The 9,347-nt window shown below is 38.4% G+C and overlaps 1 protein-coding gene across 1 annotated transcript; it reads right to left on the reverse strand.

The window, feature by feature from the left end:
- Positions 1-6,780: 6,780 nt before the first annotated feature.
- Positions 6,781-7,731, reverse strand: LOC133724194 (ethylene-response factor C3-like). Its single transcript, XM_062150909.1, has one exon. It carries the CDS (start codon positions 7,714-7,716, stop codon positions 6,931-6,933), a length of 786 nt encoding a protein of 261 aa, XP_062006893.1. The 5' UTR covers positions 7,717-7,731; the 3' UTR covers positions 6,781-6,930.
- Between the last annotated feature and the right edge of the window lie 1,616 nt (positions 7,732-9,347).

Consider the following 9,347-nt stretch of genomic DNA (forward strand, 5'->3'; position numbering starts at 1 on the left):
CTGACGGATTCTGTTTGCCGTACTCCTTAATTGCATGGGCAACTATATATATCTTCCTTGGTCTTCGCGAGCGAGGCGATTGCTTACATGGCTCGCGTAACCTCAGCCATATATGCAGCGTGCATATTTACCTTCCCGTTTTGCACAGTCTTGACAGACAAGCAAATCACCATAATTATTGATAATTACTAGTAAATCAAGGAATATTTAGATTTGCTTTAGGATTAGGGCTGGGCACGGTCCCAGACCGGCACTGGATTTGTAGGGACCGGGACCGGGACCGGCTATCTTTTTTCGGGCCGGGCTTGCAGTTTCAGAGAACGGGAACCGGGCTAAACCCGGACCGGGACAAATGGGCCGGTTTTTTCGGGCTTTCAGGCCCAACCCGTCCTTGAACAAAAAAAAAAAAAAAAATTACTGGGAAAAGAAAGCCAGAAAGGTTTTTGGCTTTGAAAAATCAAAGGGAGAAGAGATTTGGATTGCGGGGAAAAGAGAAGAAAGGTCCTGGGTTCTTCCAATTCTTGATGTCGCAGTCGATGCACGACTTGCGGCGACGGTGGCGGTGGCGGTAGCGGAGGAGGACGAAGACTTAACCGTTCAAATCCGAAACCTCAACTAGTTTTCGATCCAGGTTGGGTTTGGAGGCTGTGCTTCCACCAAGAGAGAAAAGGAACTAAGTGTGGAGGAACTCAGGGAAAGGAAGGAGTGAGGAACTGACGAGCTAAGGGAAGAGGAAGATGGGAAAGAAAGAAGAAAAAGAGAAGAATAAGATAAAGAGGAGACGTAATAATTTTTCTGAAATGAAATGGGAGACATAATGATTGATGAAAGAGGAAGATGAAAGAGCAAGTAGAAAGAGAAGGAAGAAAAGTTAAGTCGTGAAGAATAAGGAGACAGAGGAGAGAGAATGAATGATAAAAAAATAAAAAAGATTAAAGAATGATGCATAATAAAAATATACATACAATATTCGGGCCCAACGGGTTTTATGTATTTCAAAATTCAGAACCGGGACCGGACCGGCACACTGACTACAGGGACCGAACCGGCCCGAAAACCCTTATTTTCATACGAAAACCCGACCCGAACCGGCCGGTCCGGATCGGTTCCTTACGGTTTTTCGGTCTTTCGGTCATTTATGCCCACCCCTATTTAGGATTGCTTGGCCTCCAAGTAGGCTTTATTTAGCCTCTAACTAATATATTTTGAACTTATCGAAAATATATTCTTGGGCCACAGATCTTGGCCCGATTCTCTTCGAGTCCCCCTTGTCGGGAAAAAATGTTAATTTTGGGTTCAAACAACAGCAATGACAAATCACTGTAGCACTAGACTACCGTGACAACAAATCACCTTAGCCCTAGAGCCCCATAAGAAAACTGGCATCGTGTGACAAAGTCAACGACCCATCCTGCATGAAAAACCAGGGCCGACGTGTGAGTTTGGAGGCTCAAGGCGAGAAAAAATTCGAGGCCCCAAAACTCAACTGCTACATGCCTTGGGCAATGGCAAGTTCATCAGAGAACAAAGCAAAACTCGTAATGTTGAGAACAGAAAAGGGCAAATTCTGATATTTTATGATGCATAATTTAGATAGAAAAGGCTAACATAGCCTTTGTATACATATTATATCTGAGAGTATATAGTATGAAGGGGTGGTTCTACAAGAAACCATAGCTGATTTGAGATTGTACACCTCGGTACAATACGGTTCTTCTCGTTGCCAGCAAGCTCCAAAACCTAAATTCCCAAATTCATAAACCAAATCAGCACAAACCTAAAAATTAAAACTTTAAGCAGCTAATCCAAAACCCATCAAAATATAAAGCTAACAAAACCAAATCAACATCATTCTACCCTTCAACAAACCTTAAACCCAAAATCAAATTTCCAGTCTTTAGCTACAAATATCCAAATTAAACTCAGAAATGTGAAACCCAAACTCCCGATTTGAAAACCAATTAATTCAAAACAAATACAAAATCCCTAAAATCCAGATCCCCAATTCCCGAAACCCTAATTTCTCAATTGAACAAGTATTGAGCAAATTAAGAAAAAGTAAAACTCACCTCGGCAGCCAGGTATTCAAGGACAGTCGAAAGATACACCGGAGCTCCAGCACCAGCAAGCTTGGTGTACTGGCCGAACTTAAGAAACCGGGCGATCCTACCCACCGGAAATTGAAGCCCAGCTTTGCTTGACTTGGACACTGACCTGATTTGAGAGAGAGAGTGGGTTCAGAGTTGCTCTGTGATGGAATTAGTAAAGCAGTGGGGTTCTAATAAATATATAGGACCCTATGATGTGCACTGATTGGTTAAGAGCAAGGTCACGTGGATTGCCAACATGGCACATAAGACCTTTGGAATTTGAGGCCCCTAAAATATATCTGCAGGCCTACATATTTTTTTTTTTTAGGCCCATAAAATTTGAGGCCCTAGGCTTGGGCCTGCTTCGCCTAGGCTCAAGGCCGGCCCTGTGAAAAACGAACATGAAAGAGCAATATGTCGTCACCGATTAGCACAATTGTTTGGCTCGACTAAAGAGGTTAGCAAATAGTCTCTTTTTGCTGGTGCCTCCCGTGCCAACACCGTGGGGTGTGATTCGTCCAGGATGTCCCTAATCTGACTTCTTGCTTAAGCGTGTGGACGAAGAGAGCACCAACCTCATCACAAGGTTTTTATCTTGCCTTAAAAAAGTAAGGACATTCGGTGTGATCTCTAGCGTCACATAATCGATACTCAACCTTGTAGCTTGAGCAGAGCAATCACTGGGAAGATGGAGAAAGTACAAAGATTGCTAATGCGGTCCTTAGCTTCTCAGCATCAAGGCGGTCCTCGACTATCTCTGGGTTCAACAAAAGTTGAGGCTTTGATAATCTGTATAGATGTAGTGCATTGTGTGTGTCAATTTTTGCCCTAGAACCCTTGTATTTATACTTACAGGTTTGGTAGTTCCTTTCTATAGAAGGAGTATTGAATGATTGATTCCTAATTGATTTCCGCTACTTTAGTTGCATAAGGGCTCCTTTTCCTTATCAACCTTGGATTGGGTGAAGCTGTAATGGGTTACAAACAGTAGACTCGTTTGTGGGCCGTAGGTATTGGCCCAGCAACTAAACACTCTCAAGTCTCCAGCCAAACTACTTCTGGGCTCAAACAACAATATTATGCTAAGTTGATATTAATAAGATGGCAAAATCAAGTGACATTGCTGGAGTGAGATCGCACATTAAAAAAGTAACAAAAGAAAATATAACTTATAAGGGGGTGACTCACACCCAATTATACCAAGACATTTTGATCGAGTTAAAACACAACACCTGATAGGTGGTTAAGCTAAGACAATATTGATACAATTGTGGGCCACTACAAGCCACGCTTGCCATTATTTGATAGACAATTATCCCACTTTTCTGTAATATTATTTTTACTTTGATTATCATCATTGTACTTCATAATATGATTACTAGAATCTCATCACTAATGAGTTTCAGTAAATTGCTTTTGCTATAGGTAATTAATAATTTTATTTTATTTAGGAAATATAAATATCATCAGTCGTACCATCATTCTGGACCATAGCATATGAGTGGCTGTCGAAGGAGAACATATAAAGTTATATGATATTAAGCACAAAGAAGATCAGCTGGTCCAAAGAAAAAAATTAACAACATGAGGAAGAAGAAAAACAAATTTTCTCAAGTTATTATATTTAGGGCTAAATACAAATTACTACCCTGTGGTTTAGGTCCAAAATCAATTCAGTCCCTGAACTTTCAATTTCATCAAAAACACCCCTACACTTTCAATTTTGATCTAATAGGTCCAATTTGTTAGTTTTCCGACAATTGAGTTATTTAACTTGTTAATGTGGCTCATATATGGCCTATGTTTTATGATGTGGTGTCGAGGTGGTCTGCATAGTCAATTTAGGAGTGAGTCATACTATTAAAAATAAATAGTTTTTCAACAAATAATCCAACTATAACTTGAATCCATAACAGAATATTAACGAATTGGACCTATTAGATCAAAATTGAAAGTGCAGGGGTGTTTTTGATGAAATTAGAAGTCCAGGGACTGAATTGATTTTGGACCTAAACCATAGGGTACTAACTAGTATTTAGCCCTTATATTTATATCATCTAAAGCCCCACGTAAACACAATATATTCAGATATTGTGTGTATAAATCAGAATGAATTGGATAAGTCGTAAGTAGCAGATATTGGTCCAACCAAATTACCAAGACTGAATTGCCAATGCGAAGCTTCTTGTTCTTGGCTTTGAAATTGGACCAAAGCACTTCTAATTCAAAGTGGTTCAAGCTCTGGGTCCTTTGCTTACCTCATTTTTCCCCTTCTCCACACAAACACTCGATTCTATTTTAAAACTCAACTTGAGTTGTATTCATCTATGCCGTGGCTAGTTTGGTTGATTGTCAAATGCATAGTGCATACTTCTCGAGCTCAATGCTACTGGAGGATGGATTCCTTGATGAAAATTGAATATGGGGTAGCATCAATGTTTTAGCATAATATTGTGCTAAAGAAGGTTTATTTTGTCATAATCACTTCGTGACCGATCTCTGTTTACCACGTTATTAATGAAATTTTTGTTTCTTCTGAGCAAAATTAGGCTGAAACTGTTCTTATTAATGCTCAAAGACAAATTTGCTCGCTTTAGGGCAACTCCAACCATGGGGTGCCAAACTCAAAATTTGGCAATTATAAGACTTTCCATCTCCAACCATGGCTTTTTGCAACTCATATTTGAGACTTTTCCAAGACCAGGACTCGGTTACTGTACATAGGGGCCAGCCCACTTGCTGTCTCAGCCCAAATGCCGAACCAACGCGCCGAGAAGAAGAAGTGACGAAGACGCGCGCGCCAGCTGAAGGGAAAAAGAAGCACGCGCGCCACGACGCTGGAGAGAGAACCCACGCTGCTTTTTAGTCTGCAGATGTGGGGCCCGCCTCTCTGTTCTGTCCCTTGGTGACCGTTGGAACCCCCAACGGTCATGAAATGATTGGTCCTGATTGATCAGGTTTAAAAATGGACGGTCCGATGTGCATTTTTTTTTTTTTACTCAACAGATCCATTTTCAATCTGATGGCTCAGATTTGAGCGAAAAAAAACTTATCAACGGCTCTTATTAATTGAAGGGTTATTATATCCTTTTTGTTCCAAAAAAAAAAAAAATTACCAGAAAATTGAGGGAAAAAAATCTACCCTTTGGAACAGTGAATTGTAGGAAATTCTATAAATACCTACCCATTCTTTTCTATTTCCTCACACCAAATATCCTCCATCTCCTTCACAATTTTCCATTCATTAACCCATCTTCTTGTTCTTAAATATATCTTCCTTTTTTTTTTTGGTCTTGGAAAAAATGGCTCCAAGAGCCGTTGATAAGAATATAATAATAAGAGTTATTATTCTTGGAGGCACAATGAAGAAGTTATTCTTTGCCAAGCTTGGATCACCGTTGGGGGTGATGGTTGCGTCGGATCCAAGTATGTGCCAACACTTTTGTCGTATATGCCGACACAAAAAAAAAATTTAAAAACCTTTTTTAAATTCATTAAATAATAAGAATAATTTTTAAATATTATGATCTAAATAGTTAGATTCTTTGTCGTATGTGCCGACACTTTTGTCGTATATGCCGACAAAAAAAAAATTTTAAAATCTTTTTTTAAATTCATTAAATAATCAGAATAATTTTTAAATATTATGATAAAATGTTAATTTTTTTTTTTACCTTATTTAATTAAATTAACATATTTTTAATATAATATTCATCAAAATTATACTCATATTATATTTTAGTCAAGAATAGTGAAAATAACACCCCCATATAGCACCTCATGGTTGGAGATGAGAATTGAGTTCTATATGAAAGTGCAACAAGGGGGTGCTAAAATGAGAATAGCATCCCCAAATGGTGCCTATGGTTGGAGTTGCCCTTAGGATCGAGATTGGGATTGATTGAGGAGGAGCAACGTCCAATTTAATAGGCAAGATTGGTTACAGCGTTACAGGTATATTCTTATATATTCTTGCTTTTTTCATCCTGGCCCCTATCTGAGGATAACATTAGTACCTGCTCATTTGCCAATTAATTCTGGAAGTTCACTAGGTTACAATTACGTTGGACACTTACAAAGGAGCAAAAAAAAAAAAATTATCATTTGGTATTTGTTGAAGAGGAAAAATGTTGCGCATGTCCAGCGTACTACGTCAAGCTTGTACAACAGTGTGTGGAATCTATTTCAAGTCTTACATACACATGAGACTCTAACACAATCATCGAACGCTCATAATTTAAGATTTCTCACCTATAAAAAAGAGACTAAATACGCATATTGGTTGCGACACGCCTTTGACTAGTTGTGTTATTCGTTTTCTTTCTTTGTACTAATATTTCTTCCTTGTATGTTTTTTTCGACAGATTTCTTGCTCGTATGTTGAAATTCTACTAATAAGAAAACGGAAATAGATTTGAGATGAATAAGCATAGTGAAGTGCTATTGGCTTATATAGTACCGAGTTTACTAGATGTTCAAAAGAAAAGGTGTACTGATTTTACTTCAAATGGTATAGTCGAGAATCATGCATGTCTTGCTCTGCACGCTTGCATGGAGCCAAAGTAATTTTGTGTATGACCCGGCACACATAGTTGACTATTTATAAATTCTTAATCAATGAAGTTAATAGAATGAAACAACATGGTGTCATCTCAAATCCTCACTTAATCGAGCCCCCCACCAAAAACACTTGCGTACAATACGTTACTCCTTTATCCTTTTGGAACTTTACATCAAGAAGAAATTAAAAACAAAAAAAAAAATTCAAGATATTCAGTGATGGAATTACAAAGGGATGGATCGGAAAAAAAGAAAGAATGAAAAGTTTGAAGTGTTCGAATCACCAATTAGCAGCAGCAGTAGTAGTAGTAGTACTAGTGCTTTCAGATGAACTCAAAAGTTGTTCCAAGTAATCTGCTCCTAAATCTTCGAACACCACCACATTCTCTAACCTCACATCTCTCTCCATTCTACTCTTCTTGTTCCCCAATTTCCTTCTCATCGAGTGCTTTCGTTTCAGCGCCACCACCGGCGAACACTCCCCGTCCAAATCCGAAGTAGCACAGTTCATATCACGAAGAGACTCCCGGACTCTCTCCACCGGAAAGTTGAGAACGGCGGCGGAGCCCCGCATGGCAAAGGCCGCTTGATCATAGGCCAAAGCGGCGGCTTCAGCACTGTCAAATGTGCCTAGCCAAACTCTTACGCCATGTCTGGTCGAGTCTCTTATCTCGGCGGCGAATTTGCCCCACGGCCGCCTTCTGACGCCTCTGTAGGACTTCTCCTTCTTCGGGGTTTTCGGGTTTTCTTCTTCGGATGTGGAATCGGAACTCACTTCTTCTTCCTTTATGGGGTTGGATGAGGCAGCTGAGTTGTGTGTTTCTGTTTCAAATGAGGTAGTTTCTTGGGCGGCCTTTGATAGCATCCCAAAGAGAAGCATTTCCTCGGAGTCGTTTTCATTGAAAGGAAGAGAAGTATTGCCAAACTCTAGAGCATCCCAAGAAAACTCAGAGGATGTATCAGAATTTGGGGAGTGGAAGATGGAGTAATTCATTTGGAAATCGGAGATGTTTGAGTTTTCTGTTTGGAATGTGTTTGTGATCGAGTGGTTGTCCCAATAGCCCATTTTAGTTTAATCATAGATTTGGAGCCTCTTCCCCTATATATACTACACAATACCAACAGATCCACGGGACCTAGTGGGACCAATAGATCCAACTGTTACAGGCTAAAAATGACCAAGAAAATAGTTGATCACAATGTCTCTTCTCAAATTTGGCTACTTTTTTCATGTTCAAAATTCGCTTCATTCTATCTTTTTTTTCTGTAATATTCTCTATGCTTCTCTAAATTGGGACTCTATTTTAGGGTTTTGGAGTGAAAACATAGTTTACTTTATTCACCAAGTAATTCTTGTGCAATTAATATCCAAACAAAATAGAAAAAAACTTTAAAAAATTATGAGGGTGAAAATGGGAAAAGACAGATGGATAATATAGTTTGTATGTGGAGGCTATATTATATTTGTATGTACATTATTGTATTGGTTATGGATCCCACACAAGTGGATGAATTAAGCACGTGGGTCAATTGTAGCCCGGCGGCCAGGTCAGAGATCAAATTGTAGTGACGTCAGTAATCAAATATTTATTTTTGTCCTTGTCCTTGTCCACGTGTCAGATTCGTAGAACCACTCACCAATTAGGTCGGTAGTTGAATCACTTGAATGGCCGTTGTGAAATGCTGTGACGTATTTCATTTTTCATTATGGATTTTTTGGCTCTCTTTTTTCCTTGGTTTCTATTTTTACAACCTTGAACACCGTTGTTTTTTTTTTTTTTTAATGTGGATTCTTCTAGAAATTATTGGACAAGTCAAGGGTCTCCATGTCTAATGGCTTGACGGATACTTTATGTATGTTGTAGTTCTTCCCATTTTCTCAGGTTTGTGAAAAATAAGATCGAGTTTTATAAAAAGGAGAAATTTTACAACAAGATCGTGTATCAAGTCAAGGTGAGTTTATACGAACTACTCAATCTATGTAGCTTGATCGTTTCAGGCTTTGTTAGATAGTTATAACAATGTTAGTCTAAATTTATGTCGATTTTACGGTATTTTCGAGTCCCGATGAGTTTACACAAACTACTCGACCCATGTATTTAACCATTTGAGGTTTGTCAGATATTTATAATAATGTTGGTCTAAATTTGTGTCAGTTTTACAGTATTCTGATATTATAAGATCAAATCAGAAAAGATGTATTCACTACCAGAATTTAAAACATATTAGTTTAAACCTAGGTACATTCAATTTATATAAAGGATGAAAAGTTCTGAGTGCAAAATAGGCTTACCCGAAAACCTAATAGACTTGCAGCATCATGATATATTGAATTTTGAAATGGTTGAATTGTTTTTATGATTTAATATGAATTGGTCGATTAGAGAATTTATAAATACGACATCTGTAACCTTCTAATCGACCACTTCATCTGTCTGTATGGTTGAGCTTTTTTTGTTACATATGCTACAAATCGCACGAGTAAAAAGACGCTGGCTAGCTCCTCATGCAAGTTAGATTTTCGTTTGGTTTGACGAAATCGGGAAGTTTTGTAATCACTAATTATCTATAAAGATATACTCATGGTGCTCATGGTTTGCTAGTATCTTTTGAAATTCTAAGGAACGTGAAGAGTAAAGAGTTTTTACAAAAAGTAAAGGACATAAAAAATAGTAAACTACTCGATGACAATATATG

Source organism: Rosa rugosa, unplaced genomic scaffold, assembly GCF_958449725.1.
Source record: "Rosa rugosa unplaced genomic scaffold, drRosRugo1.1 SCAFFOLD_165, whole genome shotgun sequence".
NCBI classification, from domain to species: domain Eukaryota; kingdom Viridiplantae; phylum Streptophyta; class Magnoliopsida; order Rosales; family Rosaceae; genus Rosa; species Rosa rugosa.